Source organism: Prionailurus bengalensis, chromosome D3 (assembly GCF_016509475.1).
Source record: "Prionailurus bengalensis isolate Pbe53 chromosome D3, Fcat_Pben_1.1_paternal_pri, whole genome shotgun sequence".
In the NCBI taxonomy this organism is placed as follows: Eukaryota; Metazoa; Chordata; class Mammalia; order Carnivora; family Felidae; genus Prionailurus; species Prionailurus bengalensis.
Window position 1 is genome coordinate 32,217,055 of NC_057356.1, and position 22,108 is coordinate 32,239,162.

Genomic DNA, 22,108 nt, shown 5'->3' on the forward strand with positions numbered 1-22,108 from the left:
TTTAGCTGCAAGGCCTAGAAGGAAATTAGAAGGAACAATCTCAGCCCATCTCTCTGTAGTACTGTATCTATTGTAGTTTACCATTGACTGAAATGTATAGGGGAGTAGATTCTGTACTATCTGCTTCAATAATGCTTCTATATACACTTTATCTGAAGATATCTGTTAGAAATTTTCATTTGAGAAGGTAGCATAATGAAATTTTTATACCTAAATGTTTTCTTTTTATTTTAATTGATAGAATCTTAAGAAGATTCAAGAAATGGAAAAGAGTGATGAATCTAACACAGACCTGGAAGACCTGAAAAATGCTGACTGGGTAAGGTAGTTGGATATTCACTGTTTTGCTTAGTGTTGAAGACAGAGTGTGATGATTTCTAAAATGCTTGTTACTAAGGACTGTAATACGAATTGATATTATATGAATTTGAATGTGCTTAGTCTTACATTTGAGGAAATATCTTCCCCATTTTACAAAACTAACTGATTTTATTAGAACTACCCCAATGTCCCTTCTGATAAAATTGATGTTTTAAAATACTGACCTTCCTGGGGCGCCTGGGTGGCGCAGTCAGTTAAGCGTCCGACTTCAGCCAGGTCACGATCTCACGGTCCGTGAGTTCGAGCCCCGCGTCGGGCTCTGGGCTGATGGCTCAGAGCCTGGAGCCTGTTTCTGATTCTGTGTCTCCCTCTCTCTCTGCCCCTCCCCCGTTCATGCTCTGTCTCTCTCTGTCCCAAAAATAAATAAACGTTGAAAAAAATAAATAAATAAAATACTGACCTTCCTGATTATATTAATGCCTTAGCATACTCTTGTAAGTCAGAGTTTAACCTCTGTTTCAGGATAAGGTGTGAAACTACAGTGTTGTGCATTCATTTATCCGATGAATAGTTACTGTATTAGGGTTCTGAGATGCAGAATTATTCATTCCTGTATTATTATAGGATCTCTGCCTGCATAGAACAGAAGACAGATTTCTAGCACAGATGATTACAGTGTATTTATGCAATACAGTTTGAGTAGCCACTATTTTTCTGGCATGGTACTAGACCCTAGTAAAACCAAGAGTCCCTGCCCTCATGTATGACTTAGAGTTGGGTAGGCATGACAGCCTTGGGGCTGAGTCATTGTCATGAAATTAGACTGAGGTATGTTCAGGCATCAGTGGGAAGGCACATTTTAGGATTCTGAATTTTCAGGTTAAGGATATTGGTTAAAAAATGATATCATTAGGGGCGCCTGGGTGGCTCAGTCAGTTAAGCGGCTGACTTCAGCTCAGGTCACGATCTCACGGTCCGTGAGTTCGAGCCCCGCGTCGGGCTCTGGGCTGATGGCTCAGAGCCTGGAGCCTGCTTCTGATTCTGTGTCTCCCTCTCTCTCTGCCCCTCCCCCATTCATGCTCTGTCTCTCTCTGTCTCAAAAATAAATAAAACGTTTAAAAAAAATGATATCATTAAATGAGGGACTAGGAATATTTGGGGGATATGAACAAATTGCTTTTGACCATATTAGACTTTGTTTGCCATATTCTTTTTTAACACCTTTATTAAAGTATAATCAGCATGCAATAAGTTACACATATTTAAAAGGCATAATTTGATAAGTTTTGACATATACACACATACATACATACCCATGAAACCATCATCATAATCAAAATCGTGAGCCCATCCATTAACCCCCATAGTTTCCTCATACCCCTTTGTAATCCTGCTTCCTTTCTCCTCATGATCTGGGAGGAACTCATGGGAAAGCAATCCATGATCTGCTTTCTCTCACTATAGATTAGTTTGCATTTTCTAAAATTTTGCAAAAATGTAATCATATAGTATGTACTGTTTTTTGCTTGGCTTCTTCCATTCAGCATAATTCTTCTGAGATTTCATCCATGTTGTTGCCTCTATCAATAGTTTGTTGTTGTTTTTTCATTTTTTTAATGTTTATTTTTGAGAGAGAGACAAGACAGACAGACAGACCATGAGTGAGGGAGGGGTAGAGAGAGAGGGGGACACAGAATCTGAAGCAGGCTTTAGGCTCCGTGCTGTCAGCACAGAGCCCGATGTGGGGCTCGAACTCACGAACCACGAGATCATGACTTGAGCCTAAGTCGGACGCTTAACCGACTGAGCCACCCAGATGCCCCGATAGTTTGTTGTTTTTATTACTAGTAGTATTCCAATCCATTGTATGGATCCACATGTATTGATGTATGGATATAAATATTCATAATTTATTGATATCTTCACTGAGATATTTGGAATGATATTAATCTAGAACATTTAAGATTAAGGTTAAAAAATAAGTAGCCTGTAATGTCTTGTAAATGGGTATGATCATTTTAGAATAGTATTGTTTATTAAGTTTCCTTTGTGTAGAATACTCTAATAGCCTTATTTCAGGTGTATTTTATCTTGACTAATAAATTTTAAAATTTGTTTTTTTAGACGTGGAAGCCAGATAAATAACTCCAGGTGGTCAGAATTTAGCAAACAGCTAGTTTAAACTTGAACTAAAAAAACTTAATTTATTGCCGTAGGGCAGCCTCATTTAAAAACTGGTAGGATCACTGACGAGAGATGCACTAACTCCAAAGGGAGTTCCATTTGCCTAGATCACCAGCTGCTCTCTTATAAGACCATTAAAATGAATTATTTAGAAAGATTAGAATGAAATGAAAGAATGAAGGAGAATTAGAGTATCTTTGATGGTAGCATCTCAGGATCTCTCTGATGGAATATGTGAATGACTGAATCTCTGGGAGTACATACAGTGACAGTCGTGCATTATTTTACTGTGACTTTTATCTCTGAATTAAATTTCTGAAAATTTTTGTCAAACAATACTATATAAAGAACTGGCTATATAAAAAGTCTGTTTGAATCCTTTCATAAATTATAGCAAAATCTTCTAATATGAGTAATCATCCCCTAATTTATCTGTTTTAAGTACTCAAAATTTCACATATGTCAAGTTTTCTTAAAGCCCTGGGCAGTCAAGAGAAGAGATAGCATTTTAAAAGATGAGATGATATTTGAACTGGATCTTAAAAGGAATGTGTATAAGAAAAAGAGAAATTGGGACAAGAACATTCTCAAAAGAGATATCTGAATATTTTAGGGATATTGTATTAGAATATCTTTAATGGCAGAATCTAAGGATGTTTGTTTTTTTTTTAATTTTTTTTCCCAACGTTTATTTATTTTTGGGACAGAGAGAGACAGAGCATGAACGGGGGAGGGGCAGAGAGAGAGGGAGACACAGAATCGGAAACAGGCTCCAGGCTCTGAGCCATCAGCCCAGAGCCTGACGCGGGGCTCGAACTCACGGACCGTGAGATCGTGACCTGGCTGAAGTCGGACGCTTAACCGACTGCGCCACCCAGGCGCCCCTCTAAGGATCTGTTTAAAATAGGAATATTTTAGAAGGTGTTCTAATGGATATACCACAATATTAAGTACCTCGAATCTTATTTGGAATAAGAAATGGTATACATTTTTTAAAAAATCATAAATTCCATTTTTGAGAAATTTAATCAGTTATTTTATACAGATAATTCTTATGAAATATATCACATGGTTTTTAATAAATATGTTTAAGTAATAAATATGAACTACTTATTAATTTTAACAAACCACAGTGTTTCAGTTAAATATCATATTGATTTACTTTTCACTGAAGTAGAGACTATGACACCTTAGCTTATAGGCAGGAAAATAAAAGGATTAACTTATAATAATAATATACATATTTAGTATGTCTTATATTATTGTAAGTACTTCATTTATATCTCATTTTCTTGAAGGCCTAGCAAATCAGTTTACCATTATTTGTTGATAAGAAGGCCAATATTATGTAATTTGTGCAAAGATAGTAATAACATAAAAATTATGGCCATTTTCCACATAATATATGACCATCTCAGCAAGTTATGAAGTACCATTATCTTTTATTGGTGAGGAAGCCAGGGGTCAGAGAGGTGAAACAACTTGCTGGATGTCAGATAGCTAATAGGTGATTGTATCATTTAGCTGTGGTCACAGTAATGCCGCCTAACCAGCCACTACAGAATCACAGTCGCATAAAGTAGTACATTTATTTAGCTCATGAGCGTACAGATCAGTTATGTGTGTGTCATTCTTCTCCTGGACAATCATGCTAGTCCAGGCATAATGTTCTCATGGCAATAGAAGCACAAACCCATTATGCATTTGCTTTTGCAGACTTTGGTTACATCACATCCACTACTATTCCTTCCAGTGGCCAAGCAAATCGTAAAGCCAAAACCAATGTTAGAGTGTGGGAAATATACTCTTCAGTGAGCAAAATCACATAACAGGGTGTAGACACAGGAGGCGTGAAGAACTGAGGCCATTAATAGAGCCTTTCACAGTGAGTGAGTTAGGGTTTATACCCAGGTGCCTCAGAACTTAGAGCTCGTGATTCTCTACTGGCTTTTTACTTAGTATTATAAAATCTAGTTTTAAAAATCAGTTTTGTTCGGTCTACTCAATGTTTTGCAAGCCAAGCTCTTCATTTTTTCTGTATGACTGTAGCTACTTAGAGGGAACTAGTAAATTTATTCATGGACATCTCTCTACCCTTGATTCTTTTAGGCTCGATTCTGGGTACAGGTGATGAGGGATTTGCGGAATGGAGTAAAACTTAAGAAGGTCCAAGAGCGGCAGTACAACCCTTTGCCCATTGAATATCAGCTCACCCCGTATGAGATGCTAATGGATGACATTCGATCTAAAAGATACACTTTGCGAAAAGTAATGGTAAGTAACAAAGAAAACCATTAATAAACTCAAATGGTTATTCTATAGTAATCTTATTTGTTGAAAATGTTCTCAGTGTTTTGTTGTTTTTTTTTTTTTAACGTTTATTTATTTTTGATACGGAGACAGAGTACGAGCGGGGGAAGGGCAGAGAGAGAGGGAGACAGAATCTGAAGCAGGCTTCAGGCTCTGAGCTGGCAGCACAGAGCCCGATGCGGGGCTCAAACTCATGAACCGTGAGATCATGACCTGAGCTGAAGTCGGACGCTTAATTGTCTGAGCCACCCAGGCGCCCCTGTTCTCAGTATTTTAAAAATCATTTCTTCCCATAGAAGTAATACATAATTATTACAGAAAATTTGAAAAATACAGTAAGCTCAAAGAAGAAAAGTTGCAAATGTGTGATTTCATAGTCCCGAGAGGTGTTTTGCTAACATGCTTGTATTATAACCTTCTTTTCTCTATCCATTTTATTTAGACAAAATGGATTAATATTGAATACTTTGTTTTGTAACCAGTTATTTTCACTTAACATACATAGTATGAACATTTTTCCATGTCATTATGTGTTCAACATCATCACATCTAAATGACTACCTCCCTTCTAGCTTTATGGCTATACCAGAGTTTATTAAGTCGATCAACTTGTATTAAGTTGTGGCAGCCTATGTTGTGTATCCTTGCATATATAAATGTTTTTGAATAGCAATAGTGAAATCTTTGAGTTAGGTTCTTAGAATTGGAATCCTGACAGTAGTACTACCTCTGAAATATGTCCTGAATATGACTGCCACTGTCTCTCAATCATACATTACAGTGACCTCTAAGTAGCCTTCCTATTTTCACTCTTGCCCCTCTTAGTCAATTTTTCCCAAAAACAGCCAGAGTAAGCCTCTTCAGGTAAAAATATGATGATACCATTTTCCTGCTCAGAACTTCCCATGGTTCTCCATCACACTTGGAACAAACGCCACATCCTTACCTTGGCCTACAAAGCTCTGCAGAGTCTGGTACAGCTTACCTTTCAGACATCACCTCCTACCACCTTTCCTGGTTGATTTCTCCTCCTTAGCCATGCTGGTCTCTGCTGTCAAGTGCTCCTGCAGCAGAACCTTTGCTGCCCCTTTCCCTGGCACTCTCTTTTCCCACACATCTATGTAGCTTTCCTTAGCACATTTTAGGTCTCTGCTCAAATGTCCCCTGATTAGAGAAGCGTTTGCCCCCCTACCCACATGTGTCAGTAGCTCACAGTGTCATGTATTTTCAGATTCGCTATCTCTCTTACCACAGGAACTTAGTTCTTTCGCTGTTATATCCCCTAACTAGAGCATGTGCCTGACACACAGCCAGGTGCTAAATACTGTGCCCAACAAATAGTTGTGGAATGAATTAATGAATTGTAGATAGGAGATGAATTAATGAATTATATCCCCATTTTTTAGAAAATTTAATCAGAGTTATTTTATGTGGAAGATTCTTACGAAGCACATCACTTAGTTTTAAAATAGATTTAAGTAAGGGCACCTGGCTGGCTCAGTCGAAAGAGCATGCAACTTTTTTTTTAAATTTATTTATTATTTATTTTGAGAATGAGGGGGAGGGCAAAGAGAGGAAAGAGAGAATCCCAAGCAAGTTCTGCACTGCCATTGTGGAGCCCAATGCGGAGCTTGAACCCACGAACCCATGAGATCATGACCTGAGCCAAAGTCAAGATTCAGATGCTCACCTGTGTGAGCCAACCAGGCGCCCCAAGAGCATGCGACTCTTGATCTCTGGGTTCAAACCCCACATTGGGTGTAGAGATTACATAGATAGATAGATAGATAGATAGATAGATAGATAGATAGATAAACAAACTCTAAAAAAAACATTTAGGTAGCTGTTTGAGCTCTTTGTTAATTAATTTTAATAAGCTGCAATATTGCAGCTATATTATGTTGATTTACTTCTTAGTAAATCTGATTTCTTTTAGGAATGAGGCAACTGAAGTTTAAAGGTGCTCTTCAGACAACTAGTTATAAGGCAAAGCCTATCTTCATCCCCATTCTGTCAGAACCTGTGCTGTGTGTTACACACGTGTGGCCAAATTGCCCTTTAGTTATATCATGATGATTACTATTTACAACACAGTAGTTTTGCCCATTTCTTCATATCCTTGACTAAAGTGGGTATCATTTGGGGTTGACAAATTTGACTGGGAGAAAATACTTTTATTTTTAAAACCTATATTTCTCTGAGGGCGCCTGTGTGGCTCAGTCAGTTAAGCATCCGACTTCAGCTCAAGTCATGATCTCATGGTCAGCTCAAGTCGTGATCTCATGGTTCGTGAGCTCGAGGCCAATGTCGGGCTTTGCGCTCAGAGCCTGGAGCCTGCTACGGATTCTGTTTATCTGTCTCTCTCTGCCCCTCCCTCACTTGTACTCTGTCTTTCTCACAAAAATAAATGAACATAAAAAATTTTTTTAGGGGCACGTGGGTGGCGCAGTCGGTTAAGCGTCCGACTTCAGCCAGGTCATGATCTCGCCGTCCGTGAGTTCGAGCCCCGCGTCAGGCTCTGGGCTGATGGCTCAGAGCCTGGAGCCTGTTTCTGATTCTGTGTCTCCCTCTCTCTCTGCCCCTCCCCCGTTCATGCTCTGTCTCTCTCTGTCCCAAAAATAAATAAATGTTGCCAAAAAAAAAAAAATTTTTTTTAAAAGTAAAAAAATAAAAAAATAAAAATTTTTTAAATCTATATTTCTTTGGTTACAAGTACATTTAAACATTTTAAAATATATACCAGTTGTATATTTCTTAATTTTATTTTAATTTAACAATTATTTACTAGGCACTTCTCATGTTCCAGGCACTATTTTAGAATCTGGAAAAAGGATGTAATATAGTCCTTGTTCTCAGGAAGTTTAAAGTATGGTGGGAGCCACAGGTAATTAGGCAATACAGTGTGATAAGCTCAATGTAAGAGGCTATATGCCCAAAAAAAAAAAAAAAATGTACAAAGACCAAGAAGTGATGGGATTTGACATAAGAAAACTACAAAAATTCTCTATAATTGGAGTATAGAATGGAATGTAGAATCGTGAGGGCTAGAGTTGGCAAGGAGGGTGGGGGTAAGAGGAGAGGGGAGGGCAGAGGTAAGAGGAGAGATCAGCTTTGGGACAGATCCCAGGGAGCCTCAGCATGTAAGAGATTAGAACAGAGGAAGGTGGTAAACAGATTGAAAAGGTGTAGCTGAGAAGAAACATAGGAAAAATGGGGTCACAGCTGCAAAAGGGAGGTAGCATTTCTGGAGGCAGAATGCTGCTGGCAGGTCAGACCATTTAAGCATTGAGAAATATTTAACAAATTTAGCAACATGGACATGATTTGTAAACTTTATTAAGTAAAGGAATAGAAAGAAACCAGATTGTAGGTTGGAAATGAGGAAGCAGAAACAGTCTGAGTGTGCCTTTTTAAAGAAGTTTAAAAATTTTTTTTTTCAACGTTTTTTATTTATTTTTGGGACAGAGAGAGACAGAGCATGAACGGGGGAGGGGCAGAGAGAGAGGGAGACACAGAATCGGATACAGACTCCAGGCTCCGAGCCATCAGCCCAGAGCCTGACGCGGGGCTCGAACTCACGGACCGCGAGATTGTGACCTGGCTGAAGTCGGACGCTTAACCGACTGCGCCACCCAGGTGCCCCTTAAAGAAGTTTTTAAGAAGAGATCTAAGGGTAGCTAGCATCTGGAAGGCACATTGGGGCTAAAGAAAGTTTTGTTTGGTAATAATGCTTGGGAAAGGCTGTAGGTTGTAGGGAAGGGGAAAGTAGAGCATTAGAAGCTAGGGGTGGAGTTTGTCGGGTTGCAGGGTCTGAAAGAAGGTGGGGACAGTCAGAGGAGGAGTCTGCTTTGTTTCCTTCCTTGTGTGTGGGACCTCCCATCTCCCCATCCCCAACCCTGTCTTGGGGACAACCACTGCACTCTCTTCTTTGCCTTCTGTCATGCCCTAAACACAAACATTCCTCAAGATTTGGCTCCTATAGAGTTCTTTCATGGTCCACATTTTCTCCCTTAAAACTTAAAATTTTCGTTATCACCTATACTTCAGTATCTGTGTGACTGCAGTTCTCAACTGTCTTAAATAGTCTCTGCTGCCTTGAGTACTTTATATATTTCACACTTTCTTGGGCACCTCTTCCAGGATTTCTTACACCAAGTATATCCAAGACTGGTCTCAATATTCTGTGTCCCCACATTTGCTCTTCTTTTTGTGTTCATGTAAGATCATCATTCTTCAGCTCACCTGGGCTAACATCTTTTACTATCAGTTTGAGATCTTTTCTTTGTTGCTGTCTTTTAAAAAGACTTTTACGTACAGAGAAAGACATATACCATATGTTTTCACTCTTATGTGGATCCTGAGAAACTTAACAGAAGACCATGGGGGAGGGGAAGGAAGAAAAAAAAAGTTAGAGAGGGAGGGAGCCAAACCATAAGAGACTTTTAAAAACTGAGAATAAACTGAGGGTTGATGGGAGATGGGAGGGAGGGGAAAGTGGGTGATGGACATTGAGGAGGGCACCTGTTGGGATGAGCACTGGGTGTTGTATGGAAACCAATTTGACAATAAATTTCATATCAAAAAATAATAATAAAATGACTTTTAGTCAGTCAAATGCTTTACAATAACTAAAATTATTTACTTCACATTTTTTAGGAAAATAGACTTTTCCTGAATATAAAAGTAATTATCACAATTTTTAAAACTTCATCAGTGCAAATACAAAAAAATTATAAACTGGAAATCTCTGCAGTCGTAAAATGCAGAGATGACCACTGTTAATACCTTTTTCTATAAATTTACACACTTTTTTCTCTCCTTACATCCAGTTAATTGTTAGAATTCTTAATTGTAAGAATTAGAATTCTTAATTCTTTCTATAGTATCTTTTGCATCACCTTCCTGCCTCTGTTCCAGTCCCCTCCGACCCTCCAGTACTTGATACTGCTACTGGATTAACCTTTCTAAGGCCTAGCTTTGGTAGTATTATTCTATTTCTTGTCAACTTTTTGTGTCCTTCCACTGTCACATCATAACCCTAAACTCCACGTGCGTGTGTGTGTGTGTCTGTGAAATTTTGTCACATTTGTAGATTTATGTAACTACCATCACCAGATACAGAACAGTTCCAACACCACAGGACTCCTGTGTGGAGTCCTTAAGTTTGTTGCTTCAATTATATTATATAAATGGAATAGTACAGACTATAACCTTTTGAGATTGGCTTTTTTTACTCAGCACTCATTCCTTGAGATCTGTCCCAGTTGTCATGCCTATCAATCATTCACTCTTTTTTATTGCTGAGTGGTATCCCATCATATGAACATACCATAGTTGGCTTAACCATTCACCTATTAAAAGGTATATGGATTGTGTCCGATTTGGAGATACTAAGAATAAAGCTGCTATCATCAATTGTGTACAGGTTTTTATATAGGCACAAGTTTCCATTTTTCTGGGATAAATGTCCATGGTGTAACTGTTTGGGTCATATTGTAAGGGCATATTTAGTTCTATGAAAAATAGTCAAACAGTTTTCCAGAATGGGTGTATTTCCATACATTTTACAAAGAATTAATTTTATTTAAAATTTAATTAATTAAAGTTTTATTTAGGGTTTTATGCCACATACTGGTGATTTAAAGATGAATGTATGGTTCCATTCTCACAGTATGGTTAGAGAGACCAATATACAATAAGTGAAAGATTGAGGGTAAGATATAGAAGAGACAGCCAGCTCTTTCTGAACATGTTAAGGGAGGCTCCAAGGAAAGGTTATTCTGGGCTTGGAATTGGAAGAATGAATAATATTTGACCAAATAGACATTGATGTTACCCTAACGGGACAGCTGAGTTTTCAAAAGGTCGTGGAATCACACAAGTAGACATGATAGGACGCTGGAAAATATGTTCAGGTCCAGGTGATGAGCAAAAAGCAGCTGTGTTGTTCCTGAAGAGAAGCCTGGGTTCTTCGCTAATGCTGTAAAACTGAGAAAGGTACATCTGCCCATCTCTGGCAATGTTGTGCACATTCTCCTTGAAGGGTTATGTGTGACTGCTGGGTGTGCTCCTTCCATAGCCAGCTGCACCTGCAGGAGTCTGACTCATCACAGCCGAGCACTTGCACTGCTGTGAAAACACAGCAGAACTTATAGCTTAGCAGACAAATCAAATGCCATTAAATACACTGCAGAAAGCATCTCAGGGACATCACTGCCTCATGAAGATAGAGTTCCAATTTATGGGCAGCAACAAGGAGCATTCTGTGAGATGAAATGGTTGGAACAGGTACGGTATGCTTTAGAAGGATAAGAGGCCATCAGTAAGTGTGTATGCATCAGTCAGGTCTTCAGTATTTAACAGATTATAATTAAACCCAGCTGCAATACACCATGCTTTCGCATACATTTTCCACAAAACACATTTGTCTTTTTTCTATGTACATGGTCATTGTAGAAAAAATTTTTAGGAGACATAAATAAAAGCAAAAATTTCCTGAAAATCTTCCATCTGTACCGTTCAGCATCTTGAAGAACCTCTCCTTCCAAACTCTTCTATATTTATGGATGGATGATTGTTTATACAAAGAGAATCATGTACTGTTTTTTAGCCCTTTTCATTCTGTAATTCCTGTGAGGAATAAATGTCCGACAGTCTCTCTTTTTTAAATGACTTCACAGTATTTTCTAGTATATGTGCACTGTGAATTATTTACCCAAGCCTCTATTAATAGACCTTTAGATTGTTTCCAGTTTTCGTTGTTTTAATTAGTACTATGATGAATATCCTCAAACATCTCATCTAATTATCTCCTTGGTTTAAATTTCTGTTGGTGAGATGGATAGATCAAGGATTGTGCACATTTAAAATTTTAATACATTTTGCCAAACTTACACCAGTTTACACTTTTACAAACAATGCAAGATAATTTTTGTTGCTAATATTGGACAATGCTGTCTTTTTCAAAAATTTCTACTTATTTGAACTATATCCTCTCTGAGTGGGAGTACTCAACATTAATCTCAGGTGATTTTCAAAATCTCTTATCCTGAAGGAATTATTTAGAAATTCATATTATTGATTAAAATAAGTAAATGTTGATACTGCTTAATAAATTATTAACATTTCTATTTGATCTATAACTAATGTCTTACCTGTCACCCACAATATAACTAAATCAATCTATTTTTATCAGAGAAAAATAATTGTGCTACATAGTAGTTAAACTTGTCTGATACTAAGAATTACATAGGATAGATTCCTCTTGTAGATGCTGATTTCACAGGTTTCAGCTGGGTTATAATATGTTTTAAGACATATAACATTGGGTAAGGCTCAAGATCATGTATTTGGGAAATAATGGGATGTAATAGACATAACTGTGCATCCAGGTTTGGAAGGTATTATTCTTTTGTGGTAAATGAAAGGCTTTTAAAGAGTCTGGTTGTTTGTTTTTGGTTTTTTTTCTCCTCTCTTTCACTCACTCATTCATTCATTTAAGGTATTTAAAGTGGATATATAGCTCAGTGGCATTTAGTACATCCACAGTTTTGTGCATCCTCCACCTCTGTCTCATTCGAAAATAATTTCATCACCTCAGAGGAAACCCTGTACCCATGAAGCAGTCACTCCTAATCTCCCCTGCCCTGATTCTGGATATTTCATATATTCTGGATATTTCTGGATATTTCATATAAATGGAATCAAATAATATGTGACCTTTTGTGTCTGGCTTCTTTCATTTAGAATAATGCTTTCTAGGTTCATCCACATTGTAGCATGTAAGAGTACTTTATTCTTTTTTATGGTAGAATAACATTCCATTGTGTGCATATACCATATTTTGTTTATCCATTCATCATGTGATGGACATTTGGGTTCTTTCTACCTTTTCACTATTGTGAATAGTGCTGCTGTGATCAGTCATATACAAGTTTTGTTTGAATACTTGTTTTCAGTCCTTTTGGGTAAATGCTTAAGAGTGAAATGGCTGGATCATGATAATTCTAAGCTTAACTTGCTGTGGAACCACCAAACTGATTTCTGTACCACTTGCACCATTTTATGTTCCCACCAGCAGTGTATGAGAGTTTCAGTTTCTCCACATTCTTGCCAACATTTGTTACTGTCCATTTTTGTTTTTAATTATGCCTACCATAGTAAGTATGAGGTGAAATCTCACTGTGATTTTGATTTGCATTTCCCTAATGACTAATGATGTTTTATGTTTTCATGTGCTTGTGGGCCTTTTGTATATCTTCTTTGGAGAAAAGTCAATGCAGATCCTGTGCCTAATTTTTAATTGTGTTGTTTGTATTTTTATTGTTGAATGATAAAAATTCTTTATATACTCTGGATACTAGACTCTTGACAGACATGATTTGCAAATATTTTCTCCCATTCTGTAGTTTGTCTTTTTACTCTCTTAATAGTGTATTTTGAAGCAGAAAAGGTTTTAATTTTGCCAAAATTCAATTTATCTATTCTTTCTCTCCTATTGCTCAGGCTTTTGGTGTCATTTCTAAAAATATATTGTCAAATCTAAGGCTATAAAGATTTACCCCTGTTTTCTTCTAAGACTTTTATACTTTTAGCTCTTATATGTAGGTCTTCAGTCTATTTTAAGTTAATTTTTTGCACATAGTGTGAAGTAAAGGTCAGACATCATTCTTTGCATTTTGATACCCATTTGTCTTAGCATCATTTGTTGAGACTTTTCTTACCTCCATTTAATGGTCTTGGGACTTTTGTCATAAATCAGTTGAATGTATGAGTTTATTTCTGAACTCTGAATTCTGTTTCATTGATGTATGATGACTGTCCTATGTTTATCCCACACTGTGGGATGATTACAATACATATAGTTAATTATTATAGCTCTGTGATAAGCTTGGAAATCTGAAAGTGAGTCCTTCAACTTTGTTTTTCTTTTTCAAGATTGTTTTGGTAATTCAGAATTCTTTGAGATTCCATGTGAATTTTAAAATAGGCTTTTCTATTTCTGCAAAAAAATACATTGAGAATTTGATAGAGATTATATCGAATCTCTAGATCACTTTTGGTTATATTGTCATCTTAACAATATTAAGTCTTCCAATCCATAAACATGGGATGTCTTTCCATTTATTTAGGTCTTCTTTTATTTCTTTCAGCAGTGTTTAATGGTTTTCAGGATATAAGCCTTACACCTCATTGGTTAAATTTGTTCCTAAATATTTTATTGTTTTCAATGTCATTGTGAATGGGATTGTTTTCTTAATTTTTTCTGGATCATTCATTGCTAATGTATATGCATTATACATACATATACATATTATATGTACATACACAACTGATTTTTATATGTTTCTCTTATATTCTGCAATTTTGCCAAGTTTATTAACACTAATAATTTTTCGATGGATTTTTTAGGATATTTTATTTTATATACATGATCATGTAATCTGTGAAGAGAGATACTTTCACTTGTTCCTTACCCCTCTGGATGCCTTTTAATTATCCTGGCTAGAAACATCAGTTGTTGAATGGAATTAGCAAAAGCAGGCATCCATATCTTCTTTCTGATGTTAAGGGGAAGGCATTCAGTTTTTCGTCATTGAGTATAATATTAGCTATGGATTTTCACAAATGACTTAAAAACATTTTTTTAATGTTTACTTAAAAATTTTTTTTTAAATGTTATGAGAGACAGAGGCAGAGCATGAGTGGGAGGGGCAGAGAAAGAGAGATGGGGAGACACAGAATCTGAAACAGGCTACAGGCTTTGAGCTGTCACCACAGAGCCTGATACAGGGCTCGAAATCTGGAACAGCAAGATCATAACCTGAGCTGAAGTCAGACACTCAGCCACCTGAGCCACCCAGGCTCCCCTTCACAAATGACTGAGGAAGTTTCCTTCCATTCCAAGTTTGTTGAGTATTTTTATCATGTGTTGTTGGTATTAGGCTAAATCATTTTTCTGTATTAATTAAGACAATCATGTGGGTTCTTTTGATTCATTCCATTAACATGGGTGGTGTATTACCTGGTGTATTTTTATGCATTGAACCATCCTTGCATTTATGGGACAAATCCCAGTTGGCCATGATGTACAATACTTTTAGTATGCTGCTAGAGTCAGCTTACTATTTGGTTGGGAGTTTTGCATCCGTATTCAGAAGGGATTTAATACATAGTATTCTTGTGATGCCCATGTCTGGCTTGGTATCAGGGTAGTGTTGGCCTCAGAATAACTAAGGAAGTGTTACCTCCTTTTCTAATGTTTGGAACAATTTGAGAAGGATTGGGGTTAATTCTTTTTTAAATGTTTGAGTAGACTTCACCAGTGGAGTCTTCTGGTCGTGGGCTCTTCTTTGTTGGGAGATTTTTGATTCCTTACTCAATCTCTTTACCTGTTAGAAGTCTGTTCAGATTTTCTTTCTCTTTCTCTCTTCCTCCCTACCTCACATTCTTCCTTTTTAATCAGTTTTGTTAGTTTGTGTCTTTCTAGATATTTGTCCATCTCATCTAGATTATCTTATTTGTTAATGTAAAATTATCATACTATTCTTTTGTAATGCTTTGTATTTCTGTAACATCTGTAGTAATGTCCTTACTTTGATTTCATTTCTGATATTTGTATGAATCCTGTCTCTTTTTTTATTGGTCAGTCTGTTGATTAATTTTGTTGATCTTTGAATGAATGAAACAACTTTTGGCTTTGTTAATTTTGTCTGTTTTTCTTTCTTGATTTATTTCTTCTCTAATCTTTATCATTTCTTTCCTTATGCAAGCTTGTTTGTTTCTTAGACCCTTAAAATGTAAAGTCAGGTTATTGATTTGAATTATTTCTTCTTCCTTCTTTCTTAATATAGGTCTTTACAACTATGAATGTCCCTCTGAGCACTGCATTTCATAAATTTTTGTATATTGTGTTTTCATTTTCATTAATTTCAAGGTATTTTATTATTCTACTGATAATTTCTTCTTTGACTCATAATTTCTCCTGGTTGTTAGCAGTGTGTTTTTTAAATTTCACATAGTTGTGAATGTTTTCAGCTTTCCTTCTGCCAGTGGTTTCTTTCATTTCTTTGTGATTAGAAAAGATGCTTTTATAATTTCAGTCTTTTTAAATGTGTTGAGAGTTGTTTTGAGGTCTAACATGGAGAATGTTCTTTGTGCATTTAAGAAAAAGCAGACTGTTGGGTAGAATGTTCTATATTATTAGTTGGTTTGTTTAGTTGGAGATTAGTGTTGTTCAGGTTCTCTCTTTCCTTACTGACCTCTCTAGTTCTACCCATTATTGAAGTCTCCAGCTATTATTATAGAACTATTTCTATTTTTAATTCATATATTTAGGTGTGTTTATATTTATAATATATTTTCTTGATTTATTGGCCCTTTTATCAATATATGATGTCTCTCTTTGTCTTTTGTGACAGTTTTTGTCTGAAAGTCTATTTTGTCTGATATTAATAAAACCACCCAATCTCTCCTTTGATTACTATTTGCATGGAATATCTTTTTTCATGCTTTCACTTTCAACTTATACATGTCTTTGGATCTTATTTGAGTCTTGTAGACAGCACAAAATTAGATCATGTTTTCTTTGTCCACTCTGTTGATTTCTTCAGTTGGAGAATTGATTCATTTTATACTGCAGATAATTATTGATAAGGAAGAAATTATTTGTCTTTTGACATTTATTTTCTTTATGTTTTAAATCTCATTTGTCCTATAATTTCTTCATTGCCACCTTTTTTTGTGATTTTTTTTTCCTATATACCATTTTGATTCTCTTCTCATTTTTTTCTGTATTTTTTCTTTTTTTCTTGGTAGTTCCCTAGAGATTGTAATTGATATCTTACCTTTATAGCAATCAAGTTTGAGGTAATACCAGCTTAGTTTTAATAATGTATAAAAACTCTTCTCCTTTATAGCTCATTCCCCCCCTTATGTTGTTATTGTCATAAATTATGTCTAATTTATACATTTTGTGTCTATTTACATAGATTTATGATTGTTGTTTTATATTTGTCTTTAAATTTTTTTTAATGTTTATTTATTTTTGAGAGAGAGAGACACACACAGAGTGTGAGCGGGGCAGGGTCAGAAAGAGAGGGAGACACAGAATCCAAAGCAGGCTCCAAGCTCTGAGCTGTCAGCACAGAGCCCAACACAGGGCTCAAACCCACAAACTGTGAGATCATGACCTGAGCCAAAGTCAGATGCTTAACCAACTGAACCACTCAAGTGCCCCATTTGTTTTATCCATTCATCTGTCAGTGGACACTTAGGTTGTTTCCATGTCTTGGTATTATAAACAATGCTGCGGTGAACACAGCGTATAGATACCTTTTCAAGTTAGTGTTTCATTTCCTTCAGATAAATACCCAGAAATGGAATTTCTAGATCATATGATATTTCTATTTTTAATTTTTTTGAGGAACCTCCACACTGTTTTCCATAGTGTCTGCACCAATTTATATTCCCACCAACAGTGCATAAGTGTTCCCTTTTCTCCACATTCTTACCAACAGTTATGTCTTATCTTTTTGATAATAGCCATTCTGACAAATATGAGGTGATAATATAGATTTACCATTTTTTAGTATTATATAAAAAGCTATATTAATTTCCTTAGTGTAAATTCTAGCCATGGAATTATTGGATCAGTGAATATACACATCTTTAAGGCCTTTGGTGAATACTGTCAACTTGTCTAAAACCCTCATAAACCTCTTTGTGATTAGAAATTTGGAGATATATTTGAAATCCTAATGATGAAATTGTAGCTTCTCATGTTTCTGAGGAAAACTATCTTACCCTTTCAAGTATGTGTGTTAGAGGTGCAGGGAGTATGTGGCGGGCCACATGTTTTATGAAACTCTAGTAATATTATGTAACTGTTAAAACATAAACTGGATTTCTGCTGCTTTAAATAAATATTGATACACAAATATAATTGATTTATAAGAATATTTTGCATTTCCAAAACATTGCTAAAGAGGAGGTTGTAGTGGGTGACAACAGAAACAATTTTTAGTACGATTTAATATAATTTTTTAAGTTTATTTACTGTATTTATTTTGAAAGAGAGGGAATGCAAATGCACATGGTGGGAGGAAGGGCAGAGAGAAGGGGAGACAGAATTCCAAGCAGGCTCCGCACACTGTCAGCACAGAGCCCAGTATGGGGCTCAACCACACAAACGATGAGATCATGACCTGAGCTGAAATCAAGAGTCAGACACCTAACTGGCTGAGCCACCTAGGTGCTGCTAGTCTTTCTTACTGATTTCTAACTGCTCTTTATATATAGGGGGATTTGCATCAGTGTTGAAGATACTTGTTTTTCTTTTTTTTATTTTATTTTAATGTTTATTTTTTTTTAGAGAGAGAGAGACAGAGCACAAGCAAGGGAGTACAAGAGAGGGAGGGAGACACAGAATCTGAAGTAGGCTCCAGGCTGTGAGCTGTCAGCACAGACCCCTGTGTGGGGCTCAAACCCATAAATCATGAGATCATGACCTGAGCTGAGGTCAGATGCTTAACTGATTGAGCCACCCAGGCCCCCCAATACTTTTTTACAATGTTTTTCTTTAATAAAAGGAAATGTTTTTGAAATTTGGTTAGGCAAACATACCTGCTAAAAGGCCAATATCCAAAACATATGAGGAACTCATACAACTCAATAGCAATAAAATAAATAATATAAATAAAAAAATTTTAAGTGCAAATGACCTAAATAAACATTTTTCTGAAGAAGATATATAAATTACTAACAGGTTTATGAAAAGATACTCAAAACCACTAGTCATCGGGGAAATGAAAGTCAAAACCATGGTGATATGTCACTTCATACCTGTTAGGATAGCTGTTATTAAAAAGCAAAACATACCAAGTGTTGGTGAGGATATGGAGAAAAGGGAACTTTGTACACTGGTGGTAGAATGTAAATTGGTAAAGCCATATGGAAAAAAGTATGGCAGTTCCTGGAAGAATTAAAAATAGAACTACCACATGGCACAAAACAGACACTCAGATCAGTGGAACAGGATAGAGAACCCAGAAATGGACCCATAAACATATGGCCAACTAATCTTTGACAAAGCAGGAAAGAATATCCAGTGGAATAAAGACTGTCTCTTCAGCAAGTGGTGCTGGGAAAATTGGACAGCAACATGCAGAAGAATGAAAGTGGACCACTTTCTTACACCATACACAAAAATAAACTCAAATGGATGAAAGACCTAAATGTAAGACAGGAAGCCATCAAAATCTTTGAGTAGAAAGCAGGCAAAAATCTCTTTGACCTTGGCCGCAGCAACTTCTTAACTCAACACGTCTCCAGAGGCAAGGGAAACAAAAGCAAAAATGAACTATTGGGACCTCATCAAAATTAAAAGCTTCTGCACAACGAAGGAAACAGCAAACCTAAAAGGCAACCGACAGAATGGGAGACGATATTTGCAAATGACATCAGATAAAGGGTTAGTATCCAAAATCTATAAAGAACTTATCAAACTCAACACCCAAAAAACAAATAATCCAGTGAAGAAATGGGCAAAAGACATGAATAGACACTTGTCCAAAGAAGACATCCAGATAGATGGCAACCGACACATGAAAAAAATGCTCATCACTCATCATCAGGGAAATACGAATTAAAAACCACAATGAGATACCACCTCATACTAGTCAGAATGGCTACCACTAACAACTCAGGCAACAACAGGTGTTGGCTAGGATGCAGAGAAAGAGAGGATCTCTTTTGCACTGCTGGTGGGAATGCAAACTGGTGCAGCCACTCTAGAAAGCAGTGTGGAGCTTCCTCAAAAAATTAAAAATAGAACTACCCTATGACTCAGCAATTGCACTACTAGGTATTTATCCATGGGATACAGGTATGCTGTTTCAAAGGGACACATGCATGCCAATGTTTATAGCAGCACTGTCAACAATAGCCAAAGTATGGAAAGAGCCCAAATGTCCATTGATGGATGAACGGATAAAGAAGATGTGGTATATATATACAATGGAGTAGTACTCGGCAATCAAAAAGAATGATATCTTGCCATTTGCAACTACGTGGATGGAGGTAGAGGGTATTATGCCAAGTGAAATTAGTCAGAGAAAGACAGATATCATATCAAAGACATCAGGCTCTGTGCTGACTTCACTCATATAAGGACTTTAAGACACAGAACAGATGAACAAAGGGAAGGGAAGCAAAAGTAATATAAAAACAGGGAGGTGGACAAAACAGACTCTTAAATATAGAGAACAGACAGAGGGTTACTGGAGGGGTTGTGGGAGAGCAGGGATGGGCTAAATGGATAAGGGGCATTAAGGAATCTACTCCTGAAATCATTGTTGCACTATATGCTAACTAACTTGGATGTAAATTAAATAAATAAATAAACAAACAAATATAGTACAAAAAAAATAGAACTACCACATCATCCAGCAATCCCACTTCTGCATATATTTCCAAAGGAAATCAAATCAGGATCTCAAGATATCTGCACTCCCATGTTTATTGCAGCATTATTCATAATAGCCAAGTTATGGAAACAGCCTAAATGTCTGTCAACAGATGAATGGATAGTATATACATATACAATGGAATAGTAATTCAGTCGCAATACAGAAGGAAATCCTGCCATTTGCAAAAAAATTGATGACCTTGGAGGACATTATGCTAGGTGAAATAACCTGGGCACAGAAAGACAAATACTGTATATGATCTCATTTGTATGGTGAAGCTGAGAGTAGAAGAGTAGGTTGCCAGGGCTCAGTGATGGGGGAACTGGAGAGATGTTGGTTAAATGTTGGTCATAGGTCATATGTTTCAGTCATTAGATGAGTAAGTTTTGGGGACTCAGCACGGTGGCTATCATTACTAATACTCTATTGTGTGCTGAATGAAATATGCTGAGACTACGCATCTTACATGTTCTCATCACACAAAAAACCAGTAACTATGGGAGGTGGTGGATGTGTTAATTAGCTTGGTTGTGGTCATCAGTCACAATGTATACACACATATCAGATAATCACACTGTTTACTTTAGATATGTATAATTTTTACTTGTCCGTTCAACCTCCAAGCTGAGGGGAAAAAGCAGTTTGGTTGGGGGCCCAAAATTAATCCATAAACTATAGATTGGCTTTGTACATTTTTAGTTGGAATCTTACGTCATTGTTAGTGGTTCTGTTTGCTTAAGACAGAAATAGAAAATAATGTTTTTTCAAAGACCAAGTTATTTAAGCTTTTTGTTTGTTGAGGGCTCTGTGAGCTTCGTAATGACAGGTAGTTTTATGTGTTTTTTATGATAATTATCAGTGATGCCTCTGTTTGCCATTCAGTGTATCTGGGTATAAATGATACATTTTTTGAACTCGTAGATTGTGGGTAGGAAGTGAAGAGAAATGGATAGATGTTTCTACTTCATGGTAGCCATTGTTGTTTTCCTTTCCGTGTCTTTCTCTGTCTGGTTGAATCTGTGCAAATTGCTTAAGTAAGTATATACTGAGTCCCTATGCAAGGAGCTGGGCAGATGGAGGTTCCAGTATGATTAAGTTCATGTGGGGAGCTTTCAAGTTTTCATTCTAAAAGACTAAAATTTGGGGTGCCTGTGTGGCTAACTTAAACATCCAACTTCAGCTCAGGTCATGATCTCACAGTTTGCAAGTTTGAGCCCTTTGTGGGGCTCTAGGCTGACAGCTTGGAGCCTGGAGCCTGCTTCAGATTCTGTCTCCCTCTCTCTGCCCCTTCCCTGCTCATACTCTGTCTCTCTCAAAGATAAAATAAAAATAAACATTAAAAAAATAAATAAAAGACTAAAAGTGTGAATAGTTCCTTATTTTATATAAATGTACCTGGTAAATGAGAGTAGAAATTCAACTACTCATACTTAATCTTCAAAAACTCGATCTTAAACATTTTTATTCTAATGAGTAGATGCCAGTTTCTAATTTCTTTAAGAAATATTTTTGGGTTTTTTTGTTGTTTTTTTTAAATTTTTTTAAATGTTTTATTTATTTTTGAGAGAGAGAGAGAGAGAGACAGAGCATGAGCGGGGGAGGGTCAGAGAGAGAGGGAGACACAGAATCCGAAGCAGGCTCCAGGCTCTGAGCGGTCAGCACAGAGCCCGACGTGGGGCTCGAACTCACAGACCGCGAGATCATGACCTGAGCCGAAGTCGGACGCTCAACCGACTGAGCCACCGAGGTGCCCCATTAAGAAATATTTTTGTACAGGCACCTGGGTGGCTTAGTCAGTTAAACATCTGACTTCGGCTCAGGTCATG

General features: G+C 36.7%; 1 protein-coding gene across 1 annotated transcript in view; it reads left to right on the forward strand.

Moving 5' to 3' along the window:
• SPIRE1 (spire type actin nucleation factor 1) overlaps positions 1–22,108 on the forward strand; it is a 205,540-nt gene that overhangs the window by 129,328 nt on the left and 54,104 nt on the right. The window contains 2 exon segments of the mRNA XM_043559432.1: positions 242–319; positions 4,615–4,779. Of these exon segments, the coding sequence (XP_043415367.1) occupies positions 242–319; positions 4,615–4,779 (243 nt within the window).